General features: G+C 40.7%; 1 protein-coding gene across 4 annotated transcripts in view; it reads left to right on the top strand.

Moving 5' to 3' along the window:
• Positions 1-25,791, top strand: part of TERT (telomerase reverse transcriptase) — a 49,199-nt gene extending 23,408 nt beyond the window's left edge. For 2 of the 4 annotated variants that reach the window (XM_069958535.1, XM_069958534.1), the window contains exons 7-16: positions 3,896-3,991; positions 5,435-5,520; positions 6,524-6,637; positions 7,057-7,128; positions 17,754-17,939; positions 18,889-19,015; positions 19,157-19,218; positions 22,246-22,370; positions 24,664-24,801; positions 25,649-25,791. In XM_069958535.1, the coding sequence (XP_069814636.1) occupies positions 3,896-3,991; positions 5,435-5,520; positions 6,524-6,637; positions 7,057-7,128; positions 17,754-17,939; positions 18,889-19,015; positions 19,157-19,218; positions 22,246-22,370; positions 24,664-24,801; positions 25,649-25,752 (1,110 nt within the window). In that variant the 3' untranslated portion in view covers positions 25,753-25,791. Of the gene's footprint in view, positions 1-3,895; positions 3,992-5,434; positions 5,521-6,523; positions 6,638-7,056; positions 7,129-13,127; positions 13,317-17,753; positions 17,940-18,888; positions 19,016-19,156; positions 19,219-22,245; positions 22,371-24,663; positions 24,802-25,648 lie in introns of those variants that run through there. The other 2 variants (XM_069958536.1, XM_069958537.1) reach the window with 2 other exon arrangements.
• Positions 25,792-26,037: the final 246 nt, after the last annotated feature.

Here is a 26,037-nt window from a genome sequence, read left to right as displayed (position 1 = left end):
CCTTTTATGTTGAAGGGAAGGCCAGTCTGGGGATGAAAGATCTGGTCTCCCTTCAACACATTATTACATTCTGGAGATAGAGGAATTTAAACAACCACCCCTATGCCCCCTAGTTTATAAACTAATTTAGTTAAAGCAGAGTGCAGGGTTGAAACAAGAAAGGCAAGACAACAAACGTTTAGCACACCGAGAAGGGGAACCTTTCCATGTTTACAGTGCGCAGAATGTAATAATGTGTCCGTATATATTGTATATAGAGTCATTATGCAGTGGTCAGTCTATGTTGGTAATATTGGTCTGTATATAGTGTATATATAGAGTTATTATGAAGTGGTCAGTCTATGGTGGTAATATTGGTCTGTATATAGTGTGTATATAGAGTTATTACCGCCATAGAGTGACCGCCACATAATGCATAATGACGCTATATACACACTATATACAAACCATTATTACCACCATAGAGTGACCGCCACATGATATTGGTCTGTATATAGTGTATATAGAGTCATTATGTGGTGATCACTCTATGGCAGTAATATTGGTCTGTATATAGTGTGTATAGTGTCATTATGTAGTGATCATTTTTTGGCAGTAATATTGGTCTGTATATAGTGTATATATAGTGTCATTATGCAGTGGTCAGTTTATGGCGGTAATATTGGTCTGTATATAGGGTGTATAGTGTCATTATGCAGTGGTCAGTCTATGGTGGTAAAATTGGTCTGTATATAGTGTATATAGAGTTATTTCCGCCATAGAGTGACCGCCACATAGTGACTCTATATATACACTATATACAGACCAATATTACCGCCATACAGTGACCGCCACATGATATTGGTCTGTATATAGTGTGTATATAGAGTCATTATGTGGTGATCACACTATAGTGGCAATATTGGTCTGTATATAGTGTATATATGGAGTCATTATGTGGTGGTCATGGTGTGTGCTGGTCTGTATATAGTGTCATTATGTGGCGGTCAGTCTATAGCGGTAATATTGGTCTGTATATAGAGTTATTATGCGGTGGTCAGTCTATGGCGGTAATATTGGTCTGTATATAGTGTATATAGAGTTATTATGTGGTGGTCACTGTATGGCAGTAATATTGGTCTGTATATAGTGTATACAGAGTCATTATGTGGTGGTCAGTCTATAGTAGTAATATTTGGTCTGTATATAGTGTATATAGAATCATTATGTGGCGGTCATGGTGTGGTGCTAATATTGGTGTGTGTGTATATAGTGTCATTATGGGGCGGTCACTTTATGGTGGTAATATTGGCCTATATATAGTAAAGTTTTCTTCAATAACGGTATAGAGGTAATATTTGGTCCTGATAGAGTGATTTTTTTATTTTATTTTTTAAAACAATGCATGTAAATAGTTTTTGTGTTTACACCACCAGCGGCGGTCCTGACATGTAGCGGCAGTCCCGGCATGTAACCTTCTGAATTGACTCAATGTGACTAAGGGCCCTAATATACAGAGCAAAAATTGTCCTAACCTGGCCGATATCGCTCTGTGTATATAGAGACAACTGTAATCAGCTGATCATTGTCTTTTGGCAAGTGTAAAAATCATTGTCTGATGATTGTGCGTATAACAAAATAAAGCTGTTACTTACCTGATCACGTTCCCCGGTGTCCTCAGGCCTTGTCTGTTTGTTACGGCCAGTGATTGGCTGAACGGCCTGTCACCTCAGAGAGAGGACCAGAAGTGAGAGCTGGGACTGGGGGATCCCACAGACAAGGCCTGAGGACACCGGGGAACGTGATCAGGTAGTATATATCTTCATTGTTCACCATATACAGCAAGGGCTGCACACACATCACTAATGATAGATAGATAGATAGATAGATAGATAGATAGATAGATAGATAGATATATAGATATAGATATAGATATATATATATATATATATATATATATATATATATATATATATATATATATCTATATATATATATATATATATATATATATATATATATATAAAATCTCATCTGGCCCTGTCCTCCCCATACACAGGAATGTTCGGCACAGCTGAGCGTTTCTGTGTTCTCTATAGGAGGGGTAAGCCATAGCCAGACAGATCTGATGACGGCTTGTCTCTCTGAGAACAAAGAGGTTGGATGTTGATTTTCCATCAAGCCCAACCCCATATGTCCATTGATATCATGTCAGAGGACTGTACAAAGAGCCCCATTCACCTTACACTGATGGCCGAACCCACCACGAGCAGCAGGTACCACCAGCAAGTGTATGGGAACCTTAAATTGCTGCTACAATATTTCAGCATTTGGGGCCCCACCTTCAACTTGCCCAGGGCCACATTTAGTCTAAAACCGGCCCTGCGAAAGGGTCAAACACAGAATACGAAGTGGGTAGTTTCTAGCATTGATATATGCCATACTGGTATATCTTCCCCTCCCCCCTCCTTATACCAATGAATGTTTACAATATCTATAATTCTATCTCTCGTTTTGACCATTACAGTTGTCTGCTAATCATAAGAGGTTTCCTAGATCACCCCAATAGGAATGAGGGTGTGACTTTTATTTTTATCACAACATAGGTTTTTGAATTTATATTGTATTGCTCCCTTTTTGATCTTTATTATGAATTAATAAAGTGTTTGGGATCCTTGAATCTGTACACAGTGTAAATATGTAAGTGATTTTAGTAAGTGTTTTTGTAAATAATTGTTTGTGTAAAATGAATACATAGGTGCAAGTTCACATTGTGTTTGGTGTCTGTATGTAATGACATGGAGACTTTTGCTCTTTAAGATGTGATGGACTTAATGAAAATCAGATGTGTAAGAAAAGAGTGAGGGTGGGTTCATACTGAGGAATTCTCGCGGATAATATCTGCGGAATTCCACTGTCTGTCCGTGCACACGGCCGTGCGCCTTTCCGCCGGCTCCATAGACACCATTCTCAGTATGAACCCACCTGACACCGCCTCCATGTGAAGACGTTGTAGATTGTAACACCTTTGTTCTTTGTATATAAGGGAGTTTAGTACCATGATGTATTAAACAGTTGAGGAAGGCTTGATGCCGAAACGTCCCGTCATATGTATTTTGATGACTTTTCTACAATAAAATAACTTTGAAGCATGATGTGGTGAGTGCCGAGAATGGACTTTTGAAATTCTATGAGGATTTTTTCTTGCTACGAGCACCACCCTTGACACAGACGTGCCGCCTTAAAAAAGTGTTTTTTTTTCTTCTCATTAAAAGTTAGTCTGCCTAGAAGTCAGCACTGGCCGTACTGTTCCGTTCGTACACAATTAGTGGGAAACACAATCCCACAAACAAGTCCAAATTGCAGCAACATCACAGGGTAACCAGAAGGTCAGGGATAAAAAGGTTACTTTATTCCAGCATCTGTGTGTGTATATATATATATATATATATATATATATATATATATATATATATATATTATATAATATAGTGTGTGTGTCAGTCTATTTATAGGGTGAAAAGTGGTCACTGCTGTTTGGTATCGTGATGTGTACCCCTCTGAGCATGGACCAAAAAAGTTAAGGAGAGAGTTGTTTTGGGAGATTAGAAAGAAAATTATAGACAAACATGAAAAGGGAACGGCTATAAGACCATCTCCAAACAGCTAGATGTTCCTGTTCCTACAGGACATGCCAGCAGGAGGAAAATTGATGACAAATTATTCAAGTGTTAAACGAAATGAGATTAGAGCTCTTTTCTCATATTTTCCCATATTTCCCATATTTTCTGGGATGCTGGATAAAAAGGATTTCACGGTTTTGTTTTTTGTCCATGGAACACATTTTCATTTTGGTTGCAGAGAAGTGGTGATGTAGTAGTGATTTATACATTTTCTTTTATTTATTTTTTTAAAGGTTTCCAACTTGGTTGATGTTATGCCTAATTTGAAAGGTTTTTTAACACATTTTCAAGAATGTAATTCATCTCAGAACGCTGTCTTTGTGGAACAGGTATAACTTATAGCCGCTATACGAAGATCAATTTACTGCCAAGTAAAAATCTTAGTGTTTAAAGCTTACTCATAATCCAGCTAGTGTGAGCAAATGCGAAAGTTATGTTGTGCTTTAAGATAACCTATAAAATATGTGTGTATATATATATATATATATATATATATATATATATATATATATATATATATATTTATAGGTGACAGATTCTCCTAAGGGTGCGTTCACACGTACAAGATCTGCCTGCAGCAGATATGATGGTACAGATTTGAATCTGCAGCAGATCCGCAGCAAATTTGATGGCCCAGCTTTGATTTGCTTTGAATTTGCAACTTCAAATCTGCGTCTTCTAATCTGCGCCATCAAATCTGCTGCAGATCCTGTACGTGTTAATGCACCCTTAGGCTGGGTTCACACTACGTAAAAAACACGTCCGTATTTCATAACAACCGCCATATTTGCACAAGCAGCGGCCGTTGTAAAATAACGGCCATTATTTCCGCAAATACGGCCATTGTTATGAAATACGGCCGTGTTTTTTACGTAGTGTGAACATAGCCTAAGGGTGCATTAACACGTACAGGATCTGCAGCAGATTTGATGGCGCAGATTAGAAGTTGCAAATTCAAAGCAAAGCTGGGCCATCAAATCTGCTGCAGATTTAAATCTGCGCCATCAAATCTACTGCAGATCTGCTGCAGATCCTGTACGTGTGAACGCACCCTTAGGGTATTTTCACACTTACCGGATCAGCAGCTGATTTTCTGCTGCAGATCCGCAGCAGATTTCATTTAAATAACTGAACACAGCATCAAATCTGCTGCGGATCCTGTAGGTGTGAACGCACCCTAAAGAGTTTTTTTCTGACCAAAATAGACTGATGAGCTATTCATAGGAGCTGGGCTGCAGTAACAAGTTGCCACTGATACACTGTTCACTGTGTGGTGTAGGTGCTGAGCAGCTGATTTGTGTGGGTGCTGGCCATCAGTACTCCACAATCAATGACTGATGAGCTCTCCTTTTGGAAATACCTTATGGTGCGTTTACACAGACAGATTTATCAGACAGATCTTTGAAGCCAAAGCCAGGAACAGACTATAAGCAGGAAACGGGTCATAAAGGAGAGCTTGAGATTTCTCCGCTTTTCGAATCCATTCCTGGCTTTGGCTTCCAAAATCTGTCAGATAAATCTCTGTGTAAACGCACCATTAGGTAAATGGTAAAAAAAAAATAATAAAGTCTAAACAAGGCTAAGTCATTTTGGGATCCTTGCAATATAGGCTCCCTGTCAGCTGAGACTAGGTGAATATAACTTGGAAAATCTGCATCTGCTTTTTTTTTCTTTGCGAGCAAGCATTTAGTGTATTAGACAATAATAAGTGGTAACTCTGTATATTACTCCCTGCTCATTGATAACATGCATAACTGCCTCCATATTTATAGAGTCTTTCTTTGAATGAAAACTCAAGAAAACTGCTAGCTGCTTTCCAACAAATAATCTTTAACAATATTCTGAGAATTAATGATCGGTAAGTGTACTTCTAATGAACTTTCCTTATTTATGGCAATATGGTGAAAGTGAGCAGTAACATAGCCATTAGACCACAGATCTATCACTAATGCTAGAAACACACATGGCAATTTTTGGGAATACTGGCACTGCAGCTTGTGTCAAAACCAGAAGTGGATTCAAATGTGATGGAAAACATAAAGTGAAGACTTGGACTTGTAGTTTTCCTGTTGGATCCTCTTCTGGTTGTGGCACAAAAACTGCAGTGGCAGTATTCCAGAAGACTGCCTTGTGCGAAACCAGCATTGTAGGGGCTTAGTGACTCAGTGGTTAGCACGGTAGCCTTGCAGCTTCGGGGACCTGGGTTTAAATCCCACCAAGGGCAACAGCTGCAAATAGTTTGTATGTTCTCTCCATGTTTGCGTGGATTTCCTCTGGGTACTCCAGTTTCCCCCCCACACCCAAAATTTAGATTTAGATTGTGAGCCCTAATGGAGACCGGGAGCAATAATTGGCAAAACTTTGTAAAGTGCTGCAGAATCAGTATGTGCTTTAGAAATAAAAGTATTATTATTATTATTATTATTATTATTATTATTATTATTATTAATAATAATAATAATAATAATAATAATAATAATATTATAGGGTTTGTTACATTATTTGGTGTAGGAAAGTGGATTTCCACCTATAATCTTCCTTTATGGCCTTGTTTTCCTTTTTGGCACGGGTGAAAGATTTCTTCATCTCCATTCTACTATGTGCTAGATAGAATTGTCCTAGAGACAATAAGCTTTAGTTTCCATACAGAATACTGTAAACGTCACTAAAAAATAAAAGTAATACCCTTTGTCCTACACATAGAAAGTATTTGTAAACTGCAAACATAGTACCTTTTCTTGAATTGGATTATGTTATGAATATAGGATAAAATCTTTATTCCTTTTCTTGTTATCCACATAAATGATAAACTTACAAGTTTTGATTTTTTTTTTTTTCCCTTTTTTCTTTTTACCGTTCAGATATTATAGGCAGTGTTGTGGAATACCTCAGGGATCCATGTTGTCGACATTACTTTGTAGTTTATGCTATGGTGATATGGAAAATAAATTGTTCTGTGGAATAGAAGAGAACGGGTAGGTAAAAGGATGAACCACTGCTCTCTTACATAAATGCTGTAACTCCATGTAGTAATTTGTATTAGTAGTTGTTCACAGTTGGAAAGTGTTGCAAGAGCAATCACATCCATGTGTCATTTTAATGCAATTGATGACACCTCTGCATGAGTGGATAGCAGCCTAGCAAACAGAATACAGCATACAGAAATACAGTATCACCGCACCTTCAGATGATCACCAGATATTCTTTACATTGATCTGATGTCAACTTATGCTTTACTTTAATTATGATCCATTTTGTTCATATGGTGAATTTTCCAGCATCAACTGAATCCGTACGTTAACCTGATGAACATGCCAACATGTTGTTGTTGTTGTTGTTGTTGTTGTTGTTGTTGTTATTATTATATTTAATGTAAGCTTTTTACTTATTGCAGGCTTTTCATGAGACTTATTGATGATTTCTTGTTGGTTACACCTCACTTAAAACAAGCAAAACAATTTTTAAGGTAAGTAGTAGAGATGAGCAAAAAATGTTATAGCGCACACACATAACCCCAGAAAGATAGTGGATTACTGGTCCTTGTATCCACATCAGTGTCACACACTGCAGACCACATCCAGTTTGTGGCTATTTGCAGACTGATTCATAGTTTGATGTCAACACGTCTGCCTGCATTGGGTACTCAGAGGGTCAAAATGTTTTCTTGTAAATTTACACACTCCAAGTGACTGCCAAGCATCTTGTAGTTCGGATCTAATTTCAGTTTTAACAGCCATATTGGGGAACTTGGTTTACAACTTTAAATTAGAAACTCTCCAGATACTACAATACTCACAAAAAGTTAGGGATTATTGATTTGCGGGTGAAATTTATGGAAAATGTAAAATATTTCCACAGCAGTGGGCATTTAAAGGAGAAGTCTGGCCAAAATTAATTTTTGATATGTTGTTACTTATGAAAAGTTATACAAATTTCTAATGTACATTAATTATGGGAAATGCACATATAGGGCTATTTCCCTTAATTTAGTAGATCAGGAAGTGTAAGAATTCTCTCAGATCCAGTGACGTCACGACAAAAGGTGTAATTCTCTATATAGAAGTCTATGGGACTTTATTGTTTCTATGGATTTCTATGTAATGTAGTGTAGTGTACAGTGCTTTATTGAATGAATAAATCTATGGAATACTTTGGGGAGCAAGTGTCCTTGCTCCCTAAAGTATTGCATAAATGTATTCATTCAATACATTAGGATATCACAGTAAGCCCGCCGATCCGCCGCATTCCTGTCGCACGCCAATCCGCCGCATTCCCGCCGAATATACACTGAACTACAGCTCCCATCATCTGCTTATAGTATGAACAGGTGATGGGAGCTGTAGCTGGGTAATGGCTGACTTGCCTGCGATGCCACTGCTTATGCCGCCGGGCGCAGGGGGGAGCCGCTCAGTGCTATAGCAGTGGTATAGGGGGAAGGTTCCCGGAAGGAGGAGGGGGTGAGCGCTCCTGTGTACTGAGCGGCTCCCCCCCTGCGCCCGGCGGCATCGCAGGCAAGTCAGCCATTACCCAGCTACAGCTCCCATCACCTGTTCATACTATAAGCAGATGATGGGAGCTGTGGTTCAGTGTATATTCGGCGGATCGGAGGGAATGCGGCGGATCGGCGGGCTTACTGTGATATCCTAATGTATTGAATGAATACATTTATGCAATACTTTGGGGAGCAAGGACACTTGCTCCCCAAAGTATTCCATAGATGTATTCATTCAAGCACTGTACACTACACTACATTACATTACATAGAAATCCATAGAAACAATAAAGTCCCATAGACTTCTATATAGAGAGCGCCCCCTGCTGGACACTCCATAGGAATTACACCTTTCGTCGTGACGTCACTGGATCTGAGAGAATTCTAACACTTCCTGATCTACTAAATTAAGGGAAATAGCCCTATTTGTGCATTTCCCATAATTAATGTACATTAGAAATTTTTCATAAGTAACAACATATCAAAAATTAATTTTGGCCGGACTTCTCCTTTAAGTAGAGGCATGCAATGGCGATTTTCTCATCCCAAACAAATTAAAGTCCGGCCAAATATATTTAATATGTTATTGCATGAGAAAAGTTAGACAAATTCCTAAAATACACTAATTATGGGAAATGCACATAAAGTGCTATTTTTCTCAAGTTAGTAGATCAGCAGAGTTCAATTTCTCTTCACAGACCCTGACGTCACGACCCAGGGTGTAATTCCTATGGAGTGTCCAGCAGAGGGTGCAGTATATGTAGAAGTCAATGTGTAATGTAGTGTAACCTATGTAGCTGAGCCTGCACAATAGGGAGAGGTGTGTAAGATGTCCACCGGCTCGCACAGATCTCTAGGAAATGCAGTTCTCCCACTCTTGCACTACAACCCTCAGCAGGCTCCTTTGTCCTGGCTGCTGCTCAGCCCACACGGCAATGGGCAGCAGGGGAGAGAGATGCATCTACCTTCCCTCCCCTGCTGCCCTGTGCAGACTGAGCAGCAGCCAGGAGTGTCTGCTGGGAGTTGTAGTTGTACAAGAGTGGGAGAGTGGCATCAGATGCCCCCACACAGACCCCACATATAGGATGCCTCCCTCCTACCACCTACATACCCAGGATGCCATAGGGGCTGAGTGGCAATCTCCCCATTCTGACCCCAGACATAGGCTGCCCTCCTCCTACCCCAGATCCTGTATGGGCTGGAGAGAAGGACGCTGCTAATGTCCGGGCTGGAGAGGATGATGAGCGTTCCCTCCTCCCCTCCCCGGCGGGAGGGGGAGGAGAAAACTGTCAGCATGCTCTTCTCACTGCTAATCTTCCCCATACAGCAGCAGCGTCCTGGAGTGAGGGGGAGGAGGGAACGCTCATCATTCTCTCCAGCCCATACAGGATCTGGGGTAGGAGGGGGGCAGCCTACGTCTGGGGTCAGCCGTGCGGGCTGAGCAGCAGCCAGGACATAGGAGCCTGCTGAGGGTTGTAGTGCAAGAGTGGGAGAGCTGCATTTCCTAGAGATCTGTGGGAGCCGGTGGACATCTTACACACCTCTCCCTATTGTGCAGGCTCAGCTACATAGGTTACACTACACAGACACTACATTACACATTGACTTCTACATATACTGCACCCCCTGCTGGACACTTCATAGGAATTACACCCTGGGTCGTGACGTCAGAGTCTGTGTAGACAAATTGAACTCTGCCGATCTACTAAATTGAGGAAAATAGCACTTTATGTGCATTTCCCATAATTAGTGTATATTAGGAATTTGTCTAACTTTCTTCATGTAATAATATATTAAAAAATACATTTGGCCGGACTTCTCCTTTAATGAAACAAAAGCCAACACCAATGGTGGGTATACCCCAACAAAAATGTCAGTGTCCTACTAACTTGTCCCCTGGAGCATCAATAACAGCTTAGAAACATAGATAGATAGATAGATAGATAGATAGTCGGCTTTCTAATACTCAAAATTATGCTCTTTACCACAGTTTCATGGAAAATTCAAGCCATAAAACTGTTAAATTTTGTGTGTGTATATGTGTGTGTGTGTGTGTATGTATGTGTGTATATATATATATATATATATATATATATATATATATATATATATATTATATTATAGTGGCACCTTGGTTTAAGAGTAACTTCGATTGAGAGCTCCCAGTTTTTTTAAATTGTGATTTGGAGCATTGCTTTGGTTTAAGAGCTCCCTGTACTGGGTGGGAGCGCGAGTGGGGGAGGGGCATGGTCTGCATAGGTGGTCTACAGCACTGTACTCTGACCCAGGAAGTCTCCCTCACCTTCCAAATCATGGACTGTGGAGATAATCTCTCCATAGCTGTAACCCCTCTCTCCCGGGGCAGAGAGTGCTGCATGTATGTGCCCACATCTGCACTGCTCATTCCTTCATGCTCCCTGCACTCTGTCAGCCCTTGTGTTTCCCATCCTCTCCATTTCTGTACAGTAACTTATAATATCACATATTCAGCTGTTTCTAAATGTTTGTTTTATTTGTTTTACATGTTGTTCAGAATAATAAATTACTATTTTTGGGGTGTGGAACCAATTGTCTGCATTTCAATGATTTCTTATGGGAAAATTTGCTTTGGCTTAAGAGTGGATTTGGATTACAAGCACAGTCCCTTAACAAATTATTTTCGTTATTAAAGATACAACTGTGCTACATGAAAGCTTGATTCCCTCTCTCCTCTCCTCTGATATCCTGATACGCACACTATCTGACCACTTCCCTGTTCTGTCTGTTATCTCACTGCCGCAACTACCACCTAGAGAGTGGACGTGGCGCCTCAATGAAACCCTACTAGATAACACCGCACACGTTGAGTACCTTAACTTCAATCTCACCTCCTACTTTCAATCCAACACTAGCCCTGACATCTCTACGCCCATTACCTGGGAGGCCCACAAAGCCTACATTCGAGGTCTCTTTATTTCTCTAGGAGCTAAAGTAAAAAGGGACAGAAACAGGGAAATCGACTCTGTTATCTCAGATAGCCAATTTAGAGGTTCGCCACAAGAGCTCTACCTGCCAGCTGGTTCTGGCGGAGTTAAAAAAGATTCGGCAAAAGATATTGCAAATGCCTTTAGTGAATTTTACACCTCATTGTATTGCCTGCCTCCTGCTATCTCCCCTGACACCCCTAGAGACCAAAAAATCTCCACCTTCCTCCAATCCCTCGATCTCCCCTGTCTCACAGGCGACGAAGCTGAGGCCTTGCTAAAACCTTGCACCACTACTGAGATTAGAGAAATCCTGATGTCATTCCCAAAAGGGAAAAGCCCTGGGCCCAATTGACTTTCAGTAGCATACTACAGAAAGTTCCAAAATACACTGCTCCCACATCTCACTGATCTATGTAACTCGCTACTGAATGAGAAGTCACTTCCCACACAATCACTAGAGGCGCACATAGTAGTGCTACATAAGGAAAATAAGGACCCTCTACTATGCTCCAACTACAGGCCTATTTCTTTGTTGAACCAGGACCTGAAAATCTGGGCAAAACTGCTTGCACAACGCATCAGCTCACTCCTACCACGCCTTATACATAAGGACCAAACAGGCTTCGTAAAGGGCAGGGAAGGTAGGCACAACGCTCACAGAGTATTGCAAGCAGTATATTACGCCCATAAACAACGCATCCCACTTGTCCTTCTCGGCACCGATGCCGAAAAGGCATTTGACAGGGTCGCATGGGACTAAATGGCAGCTACCCTCCAGAAATTTGGCTTTCCCCCGAGATATGTAAAAGCAATCCTAACCCTATACACTAACCCAACAGCTAGAGTGAAAGCAAATGGTATACTCTCCTCCTCCTTCCCTATCAAGAATGGAACTCTGCAGGTTCCGACCTGGAAACTATCCCCTTGGGACGTGACTCATTAAGGCTTCTATGGTCACCTACACCTGCAGATATTGCCGCATTACCGAACTCATTACTTAGAGGCACCCTTAAAGCCCGCATGGCTTACATGGAGGCAAATGGGATCTCTCCCTCTCCCCTAACTCCTGCTGCCCTAGTGCCGCATCTCACAGGGTCCCCCCTAGCAGCCTGTGACTCCATATGGCAACGATTACGCCATATTCCCATTTCCACACTGATGTCAGACAACATGCCTCTCGCAGAGAAGCAGTTGTACTCCCTGATGGGATCGCACACACTAAATTTCCTACAGAGCCACTTAATCAAACAGACCTGCACCCATTTCCTACGATCCCACAAAGCTTGTAGAGAACTTACCTGGTTAGACAAGATCTGCCACACCAGAGCTACGACAAAGCCCCGACTTTCCCATTTCTACTCCCAACTTTTATCAGATAACTCCTTTACTACGCCTCCTTTTCTTTTAGCTTGGGAGACTGAATTACAACAAACTTTGTCAGATGACGAGAAAAAATACATCCTAGGGAACTCCATGGCTTTTCTAGATGCATTAAACTCCAGGAGAACCATTACAAATTACTCACCCGGTGGTATAGGACCCCTGATCTCCTACATCGCATGGGACTCTCACAATCTAAGCTGTGCTGGCGCTGTCAGCGGGGCCCGGGCACCATATCACATATTTGGTGGTTTTGCCACCTTATCAGACCTTTTTGGATGGAGGTTGAAAATACTATAGCATTGGTATGTAAGGAAAACATTCTCTTGACCCCTGCCCTCGTGCTCCTAGCAGCCCCATCTGCCTCATACCGTCCATCTAAACACTCCTTAGCCACACATATGATTGCGGCTGTCAAACTTCTCATTCCTTTGTTGTGGTTGAGTGGGTCCCCCCCAACCGCCCAACAGTGGCATGATAAGCTGAATCATATATGCAGGTTGGAAGAACTTACCAGCTGGTCTGAGTATAAGCATGATCATTTTGTGAAGATATGGGGTCCATGGATGCATTTCAAGCTAAGAGACACTAATACTTAACCCATCCTTCGTTCTGCACCCTCCGCAGTGGACTAGCTCCTCTCCAAGACTCCCTCTCTTCCACCCTCTTCTACTCCCACCTTCGCCATACAATGGGAACTGACCATGCAAGGATGAAAGGACTGGACCCTTCCACATCCCTGGATTATGCCTGGACTATATCAGACTGCAAACAGCATCTCACACAACAGTTGGACTGATGTTGCACCCCCCCCCCTTCCCCCATCCCCTCTCATAGGTTATGTCTATTGTTGTTTATACTGTACAACTTGCTCATATCAAAACGTATGGCTTTGTACCTGTACATAAAACTTTTCATAAATAAAGATTTGTTAAAAAAAAGATACAACTGTGTATGTGTGTGTGTGTGTGTGTGTGTATATATATATATATATATATATATATATATATATATATATATATATATATATACACACACACTGTACATACAGTAGACTCTTAGTTGCATCTAACCCTTAAGCTCAATACATGGATTCTCCTTGGGAGGTAGTCATCTGGAGATATGTAATGAGCAGCTTGGTAACCTACCTTCTGTGTTTTTTGTTTCTTATTTTATATATTGGCTCTCACTGGGTAATATGTTCTTCATTGTTGCTATTGTACTTCAAATCAACAAACATTTTTGAACGGCATAATCCTGTACACTTGTAAAATTTGAATAAAAAGAGCAACCTGTCATATTTGTATTGTTTAGATCTCACCACTGATCTTGTCTTAGTAAAAGCTCTCCCCTCTGTGTTGCTCTATCAATGTCTCACTCCTTGTCTCACTACTTATACTTACTTCTCCCAGGACAGCACACATCTTACTTAAGGCTCTTTCTCTTTACGGCTTCACAGCTTGCTCCTTTGACCACTCGCGGTTGTATCACTGCTCTAGAAGTAGCAGCTCAGCTGTGTATTTCTCCCTGCTTCATCTGCCTCTCTGTCCCAGGAGGTAACTTGTTCACATTCCACGAATCAGCGATGTCTCCGCACCAACCAGCGTCTTCCTAATCCTCTGGCGTCCATTTTAGCAATCCAGCTGGATGATGCATAAGAAAGGGGTGTTCACATCTCTACATGCTCATCTTCAGTCATTTTAAATGCGGGGATCAGTAGTGATAATGGCATTTAAATGGCTAAATGACAGGTGTTGCACGTTTTGTGTGTGTGTGGGGTGATAGGTTATTAAGCATGCAGATAAGAAATAAGGCCCTATTCCATGGAACGATCACCCGGGCAGCCCCTCCCGCACTCATCTGCACGCTGCCGACACGTGGAATAGTTGCGGCAGCGAGCAGGGAACGAGGAGCAAACAAGCGCTGAGAGCTCTCGTTTGCTCCTCTGCATCACCCCGTCGAATCGGGGCTTTAGTCCTGGCACTATTAACTGCGGCAACACATGGTAGCAATCAACTCACTCTCCGCGCTTCCTCTCGGCCATTACATGTATCTCTCCACCCACCCTTAAGGAGCCTTCTTAAAGGCTCATCTAAATACCGCCAATATATGCACATAAAAACCTATATACATAATGAAAAGTGCTGCACAACAATATATTATTATTTCAAGACAATTTATCGACAGATAGTAACAATTTTATTCCACAATGTTACACTATGACTTGCAGTTCAGAACGGTCGTTCAGATCAAGCGGTTAGGACTGCTTGGTCTGAACGACTGTTCTGAACTGCAAGCCATAGTGTAACATTGTGGAATAAAATTGTTACTATCTATCGATAAATTGTCTTGAAATAACAATATATTGTTGTGCAGCACTTATGTATATATATGTTTGTATGTGTATATATCTGCGGTATTTAGATTATCTCTTTAAGAAGGCTTATATATTTAAAGCGACTCTGTACCCACAACTGACCCTCCCAAACCACTTGTACCTTCGGATAGCTGCTTTTAATCCAAGATCTGTCCTGCGGTCCGTTCGGCAGGTGATGCAGTTATTGTAAAAAAAAATTTGACTTTTAAAATTGCAGCCTTATGCCCTATGGGCGTATCTGTGCCCTAACTTTGCACCACCCCTCCTTCCCTCCTCCCCACCTCCTCATCACTAGGAATGCTTCAGGCAGTTTGCCTCCTATTTACCACCTGTGTTACCACAGCACATGGGCTGAATCATTGACACCTGTGCAATGTTCAAATGATAGAGGGTAGGGAGGAGGGACGGAGGGGGTGGTGTAAAATTAGGGCACAGATACGCCCATAGGGCACAGTGCTGCAATTTTAAAAATAAATTTTAATGACAATGACTGCATCACCTGCCGAACGGACCGCTGGACAGATCTTGGATTAAAAGTAGCTATCTGAAGGTACAAGTGGTCTGGGGGGTCAGATTGTGGGTACAGAGTCGTTTTAAAGCAACTCTGTACCTACAATCTGACCCCCCTCCCCCCTCCCCAAACCGCTTGTACCTATAGGATAGCTGCTTTTAATCCAACATCTGTCCTGTGGTACGTTTGGCAGTTGTTGCAGTTATTGTCCTAAAAAAAACACTTTTAAACTGGCAGCCCTGTGCCCTACGGGCGTGGCCTAGATTGCGTATGCATTAGACTGGCACAACCTCTCTGTCCCTCCTCCCCACCCTCCTCATCATTAGGAATGCTCCAGGCAGATTGTCTCCTATTCCCCACCTGTGTCAGCACGGCCCATGGGCTGGATCTTTAAGACACCTGTGCAATGTTCAGACAGGAAAAAATGTTCTAGGGGCATTCCTAATGATGAGGAGGGCGGGGAGAAGGGACAGAGAGGGTGTGCCAGCCTAATGCATACACAATCAAGGTCACAGCTGTTGGGCACAGGGCTCCCAATTTAAAAGTTGTTTTTTAGGACAATAACTGCATCACCTGCCAAACAGACCCCGGGACAGATCTTGGATTAAAAGCAGCTATCTGAAGGTACAAGTGGTTTGGGGGTGGGAATAGATTGTGGGTACAGAGTCATTTTAATTTCGGTGGAATTAAAATTTATTATGCAGGATTAATAGCTATCTGTTTTTCCTCTGAAAGCACTGTATGAGGTACATGATCAAAGTATAAAATAGCTGCAGCACTCACCAGCTTGATATCAAATGCCCAGTTTTTATTCTATACCCTTTAAAAATACATGCTGGTAAGTATAAAAAGCCATGGAGTATGAGATGCAAGCAGTCCCATCAGCCTGGGAGTTGAATTGCAAGATCTTCTAGCTACAGGGAGGATAAGGTCCCTTCAAACATCAGTGTCAGATTTTATTGTCGGGATATCCTGATCAGGAGGCTTCAGGAAACCACTAGTATTTCCTGACAGTAATCAGTACTTCTAGTCAGGAAACCATCTGGAGTGCCTTAAGGATTTCCTAATCAGGGAAAAAAATGTAATGTCAGTCAGTCCTGATGCGCATCAGAAAAGCATTAGTATTTCCAGATGCTCTCATAGACTTTTATAGGGGCATCCATTAAAGAAATCCGGATGAAAATAGGACCGGTTATAATTTCCTGACCTGTTTTCCTAAACAGACACCGTACAGAAGTAATCCTGCAGCGTGTCAGTGTCCAATACAACCCTATGGTTAAGGAAATCTGTCTGGGTTTCCTCATATGTGTGAAGAGGGCCTTATGTGGGAAAATTGCATGTTGTTGAAGATATCGCTCCAGCTGTTACCTGTTTCTTTGTAAACCCTGAAGGGATTATCCAGGATTACAAAAACATCTGCATTCTTCCAAAACTGTGCTACATCTGTTCACAGGTAGTGTATGGTATGGAAGCTTATTTCAATTGATATGAATGAGCTGAATTGTAATACCACACAACTAGTGATGAGCAAATAGTGAGATATTCAAATATTCGATATTCGTACAAATGTCCTGCGAATATTCGATCCCATTAAAGTCTATGGGAACAAGTATTCGATTAGTGAAAAACATCTATTTGACCATTTGGAGGGTGAATCCGGAAGCTTGGGGTTTTGAACACTTATCAAATATTTATTGAATATTCGCGGGATATTCTTACAAATATCGAATTTTCGAATATCTCACTATTCGATCGAATATCTATTTGATCGAACAGTATTCGCTCATCACTACACACAACCTGATGACAGGTGTGGAGCTTTTTTTTGGAAGACTGCTGTAATGTTCTAATCCTGCATAGCCCCTTTAACCCATAGACATGCCTACTTGTCCTTTGATTAATCGGGCACAGAACTGCACGCAACTGCTGAGACCTGAGTTGCGCGCAGGTCTTGGCAGTTAACCCTATAGATGCTGCAGCCAGCATGACCGCATAATTTATAGAGAGAACAGAGGGAGAATTCTCCCCATAGGGGCTCTGCGAAGCAGTCGCAGAGTCTTGATGATAGCTATGACAACTAGAGACCTTACTAAGGGTCCATTTAAACAGAAAGATTATCTGACAGGTTATCTGCCAAAGATTTGAAGCCAAAGCCAGGAATGGATTTGAAAAAGAAGAGAAATTTCAGGCTTTCCTTTATGACATGATTTCTGTTTATAGTCTGTTCCTGGCTTTGGCTTTGAAATCTTTGACAGATAATCTGTCAGATAATCTTTGTGTAAATGGGCCATTAGGCTTCCAGTGTCATAACTACGAAACCTGATTTTATGACTGTAGCAATTCTCTGCTTTCATCCTTTGTTTAGGACTTTGGCAGAAGGAATTCCTGAATATGGCTGTTCCATAAGTCTCGACAAGACTGTTGTGAATTTTCCTATTGATGACATTCCAGAGTGCTCGGCAGTACAGAAGTTACCGGCCCATTCCTTGTTTCCTTGGTGTGGTCTTTTACTCGACACACAAACTTTGGAAGTGTTATGCGATTACTCTAGGTAACATTAACCTTTTGAGGATCAGGCTAATTTTGGTATTAAGGATCGAAACTAATCTGACCCGTCTTACTTTGTGCTGGTAACTTTTTAATGCTTTAATTTATCCAAGTGATTCTAAGACTCATTTTACATGACACATTTTACTTTTTGGTAGTGGTAAATTTGAAATACTTAGCATTCCATTGTTTTTAAGAAAGATAGTGATCCTACATAAATGACTAATAATTTATAATATGTCTTAGTATGTTATGGTTGGCAACGTCAAGCTCACAGGCTTCTGTAGCTGGCTTAGGGCCCGGGACGATTATCATTCGCATAATCGTTAACGATAAACAATTTTAAACGACCGCTATTGCGAAAGACCTGAAATCATTCACCCATTTACATGGTATGATAATCGTTGCTTATGATCGTTCATAATAGCGGTCATCTTGTCGCTATTGCGTTAGTCACTACTGAGAACTGCCGAACGACGTGTTATTCAATGCAAACGAGCAAAGATAAAAATAGGTCCAGGTCTTACTAACGATTTCTCGTTCGGTCGTTAACCGTTAATTGCTATTCAACTGAGCGATTATCGCTTAGATTCGAACGACTTAACGATAATCTGAACGATAATTGTCCTGTGGAATAGAGCCCTTACTTGGAAGCTGTGATTTGCCACGGCAACCATCAAAATCCCGCAAATCACATTGCCCTTCCCCTGTCATCCCTATAAAGCAGTCAGTACTGACCATGACATCTTTCGGATTAAACTGTGGTGGTCAGTGTCACTACTCACCTAGGTGTACATTTACATGTTAGTGCGTTAAGGATTTAAGAGATGATGCCTTATATATGCTTAGTAATTTGGGGGATTAATCATTTGCCTTGTTTATACCCCCAGCCCATGTAAGATTTTGTGTACCTTGTGCATAAATTATGTCAATTTATAATTCTATGTCCACAGCTTTTCATGCACATCAATCCGTGCTAGCCTGTCGTCTTGTCATAGTTCTAAAGCTGGTGAAAATTTGAAACTTAAATTGTTAAATGTCCTCCGACTTAAATGCCACAGCCTCTTCCTTGACCTTCAGGTAAGTTTTATTTTCCCAAATATTTGTGTATTTGAGGCAGGAATCACACTTTGTGTTTTCTTGAAAAAATGCCATTAAAAACACCATATTTGCCGCTACCCATGCATGACAGTGTGGCTATATTTTCTTTCAAATCTCTAGGTAAACAGTTTGCGAACTGTGTACATTAATGCCTACAAGATTTTATTACTTCAGGCATACAGGTATGTACCAGACGTTACTGTAATGATACAATATATTATAGAAATATATTTTTTGTGGAGGCGACACATTAACCATCCTGTCACTGTTCAAAAAAAGGTAAGATCTTATTTTTTTACTGTATCACAATAACTGGTATTGGCACACACACATATATACACACACGTGTGTGCCGCGGGTGTATATTTACGCCCTGCGGCCGCCTCAGAGAGTTCAGAGCGGGGCCGTGTGGCGACCCTGCTCTGAACCGCCGCGGTCCCATGTGCCGCATGTAGCCCGATTGCCGTGCACGCTAATTTAAAATTCAGATGCAGCTGTCAAAGTTGACAGCTGCATCTGAATCCTTTATGCAGCCTTATCCCTGGTGTCTAGTGGGGTGGATCGCCCCCCCGGGACATTGTCCCAGAGGAGCGATCCACACATCCTGTACCTGCCGGGGTCTGCGCCGTGATGGGCTCGGCACTCGATTGCTTTCGGCTGCAGCAGCCGAAAGCAATCCAGTTCCTATCTCATTGATCTATGCTGTATAACTATACAGCATAGATCTTAATGAGAGATCGGTGTGCTTATACTAGAAGTCCCCCAGTGTTGTTGTTAATAAAAGCCCCCTCCCCTAATAAAAGTTTGAATCACACCCCTTTTCCCATGTTATAAAAAAGAAATAAATAAACATGTTTATCGCTGCGTGCGTAATTGCCCGAATTATTAATTTATTTCATTCCTGATCTCGCACGGTAAACGGCGTAAGCGTAAAAAAATTCCAAAGTGGAAAATTGCGCATTTGTGGTCGCATCAAATCCAGAAAAATTGTAATAAAAAGCGATCAAAAAGTCTCATGCACAATCAAGGTACCTATAGAAAGAACACATCATGGCGCAAAAATGACACCTCACACAGCCCCATAGACCAAAGGATAACAGCGCTATAAGCATGGGAACAGAGCAATTTTAAGGAACATATTTTTGTTAACAATGGTTTGAATTTTTTACAAGCCATCACATAAAAGAAAAGTTAAACATGTTACATATTGTTGTAATCGTAACGACTTGAGGGACATATATAACAAGTCAGTTTTACCCCAGAGCGAACAGTGTAAAAAGAAATACCCCCCCAGATAAACAGAATGCTTTTTTTTGTTGTTGTTTTTTTTTTTCACCACACATTTATTTTTTTCTGGTTTTGCAGTGTACTTTATGAAAAAATTAGCCTGTCATTGCAAAGTACAATTAGTGGCAACTGCTATGGCCTTTTAAGCACAAGGAGGAAAAAGCGGAAGTGCAAAAATCGAAATTGGCTCTGTCTTTAAGGGCATATGTGTTCACATGTAAAGGATCTGCAGCAGATTTGAAGCTGCAGATTCAAAGCAAATTAATTCTGGGCCATCAAATCTGTTGCAGATCTGCTGCAGATTCAAATCTGCGCCATCAAATCTGCTGCAGATCTTGTACATGTGAACGCACTCTGAGGGTGCGTTCACACATACAGGATCCGCAGCAGATTTGATGCTGTGTTCAGTTATTTAGATTAAATCTGCTGCGGATCTGCAGATTTTTTTTATTTATTTTTTTTAAATCCGTTCCTGTCTTGGACAGAGGTAACAGCAGAGAGCACTGTGTCAGACTGAAAAGAAAACAACATTTCCTGCAGGACATACAGCAGCTGATAAGCATGGGAAGACTTGATATTTTAAACCCCTTGCCACAAAATGACGTTTGGGAAACGTTATGTAGTGCAGGTAGTTCCTGCAACATGACTTTTCCCAAACGTCATGCTGTCCCTGCCTCCCCCCACTGTCACCAACGATGATCGCGCAACAGGAGGAGGCTATGTCACACAGCCTCCTCCCGCTGCCACTGTCTGGAGGGGAGCCGCGCTAAATAACTTATCAAAATGACAATTTTTTGTTAATCCCGCCTACTAAAAAATTTAGATAAAAGCTATCAACCATGTCTGTGTGCTGTGGTTAAGTCAGGTGACGCACTGCGGCCACATATATAGGGGATTTCTAGAAACATTGTAATAAGGGAAAAAAATAGCGTGTGGTATTTCTCAGTTAGTATTTGCTGTGTTAGAGGAAAAAAAATAATTAAAATAGAATGTCTGCCAAAAATTTTAAATTTTTACATTTTCTCTCCAACTTGCTTAAATTCCTGCGAAACACCTAAAGGGTTAATAAACTTATGAAATGCTACTTTGAATACTTTGAGGGGTGCAGTTTTTACAGAGGAGGGATTTGTGGGGGTAACTAACATACAGGCCCCAAAAATCAACTTCAGAACTGCACTGGCCCTAAAACAAATCAGATTTGAAATTTTCATGAAAATTTGAAAAATTGCTGCAAAATTTCAAAGTCCTCTAACATCCTAAAAAGTAAAAGGAAGTTCACTAAATTAGGTCACCATAAAGTAGACACGTTGTAGATGTTGCAGTAATAATAAGTTTATGTGGCATGACTATTTTTCTTAGGAAAAGAGAATTTTTTGCGCAAATGTGTTTTTTACAAAAAAAAAAAATACTGAGTGTACCAACCAAAGTATGCCACAAACATAAAAGGAATATGTCACGAAAAAACTGTCTCAGAATAACTGTGATTGTTGAAAGCATCGCAGAGTTATCACTACATAAAGAGAGACAGGTCAAATTTGAAAAATAGCCCCTGGTCATTAAGGCCAAAACAGGCTGCAGAGGCAAGGGGTTAAACAGAAGTAAACATAAAATCTTTATAACTTTCTGACACCATTTGATTTGAAAGAAAAAGATTTTCACTGGACAACCCCTTTAATTTATACAAATTTGTTTGAAATAACAGTAATACTTTAGGGCTATAAATGACTTGAGTACCTGCATTGCCTGCATACATTTTTGGACTTTGATTTTTACTCAATTTTACCTAATTTTAATAAAACTAGAAAATCACATTTTCTTTTAAGTATTCTAAATATTAACTGCTATTAGGTATTTTTTGCTTATTTAGATATTAAACCAATAATATTTGCTTAAAATTCTCAGTATTGTGTTTACTATTGTAGGTTTCATGCTTGCGTTTTACAACTTCCATTTGATCAAAGCATAAAGAATAATCCCTTGTTCTTTCTCAATGTAATTTCTGATATGGCCCCTTGTTTCTACATGAGTTTAAAAGAAAAAAATAAAGGTATGTTCTAATACTACACACTTCATTTTTATGCTAAAGAAAAGACCTGAACATTTTTATACCTAATTTTTATTAATTTTTATACCTAATTTTTTGCATGAGTATATTACATAGAGAATAATGGTACTGCAATGCAGTAAAAAACAAAATAGCTTTGATTGCCTGTCTCAAGGGTAAAAGTAGCGTGGCTGGGGCACACAATGCCCTGGGCTGCAATGCCTCTCCCCGTTTACTTCACTGCCTACTCCAGCTTTGAGTGACAGGCAAGAACTGTTGATCTGCACAGCTATGTTCATATAGCTATGCAGCTGTGTTGGCAGTCAAAAATTGCTTGATTGAAGCTCCACATTGCCCTAAAATCTTGGAAAAGCGCCAATAAAAATGCAATGGCATTTTATTTTTTATTTTTTGCAAAAAAAGCCTGCTGATTTTATAAGCTGGAAGTCATTGGCAGTTTTTCCAAAACGCAGCATGCTGAAGGTGTGGCTTTTTGTTGTTGTTGTGGTCCAGCAAGCTAGGTCATGGGATGACAGAGGAAAAAACGTTCAGCAAACAAAAACGCCTAGATCAAAAAAATGTTATTCACACATAAAGTTAAATATGCCAAAAAAATGTGCATGCATGGGAAAAACTGCATTGGCAGTTTTCTGGCATTTTTTGGAGGCCTGAAAAAGCCACACAAAAAGGATGTGGAAGGGCACCGTCATGCAGTTGCCCAATCAATTTAATTTTATATAAATTCTCTAGAACAGGGTGTCCACTTATTCCAGTACTTTTAAAAAATGTACTTGACAGTGGCTAGTATCACACATTTCTCAAATATTTGGGAGAAAACTAATTTTCCGAAAGAAGAGTGCCGGAAAGAAATGTAGCGCCTCAAAGGCCATTTCTGCCCTCTGGAGAAACAGATTGCTGAACTCAGGGATACCAGCCAAACGACAACACTGCCGGCTCCTAGGAAAAGCACTCAATGCAGTGAAGTCTTAGGTGCATTGCCCCCTGGGAAACATGCCCCTTGGCTGGGTCCTTCCCGGAGGGATATCTGGCTAGTCCTGTGTTTTGAGACTCTTCAATGAGGCTCCACGGGCTCCTCTTTTGCATTTCTGCCCTCTGAGAATTCTGAACACCTTGGGATAGTGGTGGTCCTTCAAGTCACTGTTGTTCTCCATCCAGGAGTCTTAGATAAAGATAGTTTTTCTCATGCTGGATCACAAAGTAGTTCTGAAGATGAAGATACAATGCTTGTGTGATCGGCAAGGGGAAACTGGCAACACGGATATAGGCATATATGTGCTGTCAGTTTCCCTTTAAAGGGAATGTACCATCAGGCCTGGGCTGAAGCACTGGAGGCAGGCTGACCCACCCCCAGTGGGAGGAAACCTCCACCCCTCTATGACACGGCTCCCGCCTCCAGTGCTTCAGCCCAGGCCTGATGGTACATTCCCTTTAAGGAGAAACAGTATGCCTTTTATCCCACAACAATTAGCCTATCACTAGCCAGTTGAGATGAGTGAAGCAAATCTGACTAATTCTGATTTGCCGAGAATCAGGCGTTTAATTTGCCTGATTTGGGAATTCGCCACATTCACTTCGCAGATTTGCTAAACATGGCGGACGCAAAAGCCATCGTAGATGTTAGCTTACACTTACGCAGTTGCAAACATTACACAGTTGCGAACATTACACAGTTGCGAATATTACATTACGCAGTTCCGTACATCACTAGATAAACGTTCACATGTTTCAAAATGATCGTTATAACCATTTCGATCATTGAAAAATTGTTTGTTTGGGCGAACAGGAACAATTAGCAGCATGAAATTCGCTTGTATGCAATTCGTGCGAATATTTGAGAACTTCACAAAATGAATTTCTGAGTGATTCGCTCATCTCTAATAGCAAGCCAACACCCTGCTCTGTATACTGATCAGCCGCAATAACACTGAAAAAACTGTTTGCAAATGGATATCTTTGTCATGGTATATATCCCTAATCAATGTTCTAAGACTCCTAGATGGCGTGAAACACTGATTTGAAGGAACACTTTTTTTTTCTAAGGTGGTGTAAGAGCTATTTTACTTATCCCTTCTTTCAGATATTAAAGTTTCTTTCATTAGCCATGAGGATTTACAAAACATTGGGAAACAATAGAATATGCGTTTGCTGTTTTTGTCTTTATACTATGTACTATGTACTCTTTATTTATTTGTGTGTCAGTATGCCGTTGGATATAGTAATGTACGTATATTTTGGTTATGCTGCATATAACAATAATTTCTCTATTTGTCTCCAGGATTTACTCTTGGAACCAAAGATGCATCTGGACCATTTCCTTTTGAATCAGCCCAATGGCTCAGTTGTCATGCATTTATTACAAAGCTGTCTAATCACAAATTGTTGTACAAGACCTTGCTTGTTCCCCTTCACTATTGTAAGTAGACAAAAGGTGATCTATAGCCTAGGTTCTTTATAACAGCAATTAATTATTGTCTTGAATGCAATTGTCAATATTGTAGAATTGTAGAACCTATCATTGTGATACACTGTACTTCTAATTGGTCAATAATGATATGTGCTGTGTGTGTGTGTGTGTGTGTGTGTGTGTGTCATGTTTTTACAATGAAATGGGGATTGGCCTACATGCATTTTACCCTAAGGCTGGTTTTGCACTGCTAATTTTGGTGCACTTCAGTCACCGATATGACCACAGAAAACTGCATGCCCCATTGTTTTCAATGGGCAAATAACTATTCCAAAGTATTTAAAATTAAACATTTCTAATGCTCAGGAACATGCCAAATAACCTCATTTTTAAAGCAAGTAAAATATGTCTCAGAATTTCTGTGCTGTTTTGTATGGTTTAATTTTACCCCCTGCAAAATATGCTGTGTAAGGACACCCTAGAACTGGGATGGGGAACCTTTGGCCCTTTAGCTGTTGCAAAACTAAGGCCCCGTTCACACAGAGCAAGAGGGGCGGAATTGTCCGCTGCGGAATGCTGTTAGCCTCCTTGTCATAATGACACTCTACGGAAGGAGCGCGTGCCGCATCTCTCAGCACTGAAGAATGAACATGTTCATTCTTCAGCGCTGAGAGATGCAGCACACGCGCCTCCCATAGAGTGTAATTATGACACAGCGGCTAACGGAATTCCGCCCCTCTTTTCTCTGTGTGAACGGGGCCTTAAGCTTTGGCTGTCCAAGCATGATGGAAATTGTAGCTTTGATTAGATTTTGCTTAGAGGGAAAAAAATGACAAACTTTTATCCTTTTCTATAGGCAAAAATCAACTTTTCAGAAGCCTGCCAAATGACAAAATTGACCTTCTAAAAGAAGTAACTGATGCATTCCTTCATAAAGATTTTTTAACAATAATGGATTGACTCGACTGTGTATCAAAACGTGTTTATTTTATTCTTTGCCCTGCTTTATCTTGTTGCAAATGTTTAAATAAAGTTTTTGATTCTAGTATGTGATTAAATGATTGAAATGCAAGGCATCATGCACTCATTGACAAAAAAAACAAGGCTTCCAGACAGAAAAGTTGGATTGCTAGAAAACTTAGCTTTTTGCTCCCTGGCGCTAAAACATTTTCAGCCCCCCCTCCCCTTTCCAAGACGTGTGGAGGCAGGGCTAAGTTCTGATTGCATTTTGCCCACACGTAATGT

The sequence above is a fragment of the Dendropsophus ebraccatus genome, chromosome 2 (genome assembly GCF_027789765.1).
Source record: "Dendropsophus ebraccatus isolate aDenEbr1 chromosome 2, aDenEbr1.pat, whole genome shotgun sequence".
Classification (NCBI taxonomy): domain Eukaryota; kingdom Metazoa; phylum Chordata; class Amphibia; order Anura; family Hylidae; genus Dendropsophus; species Dendropsophus ebraccatus.
This window is presented reverse-complemented; position numbering and strand designations above follow the sequence as displayed.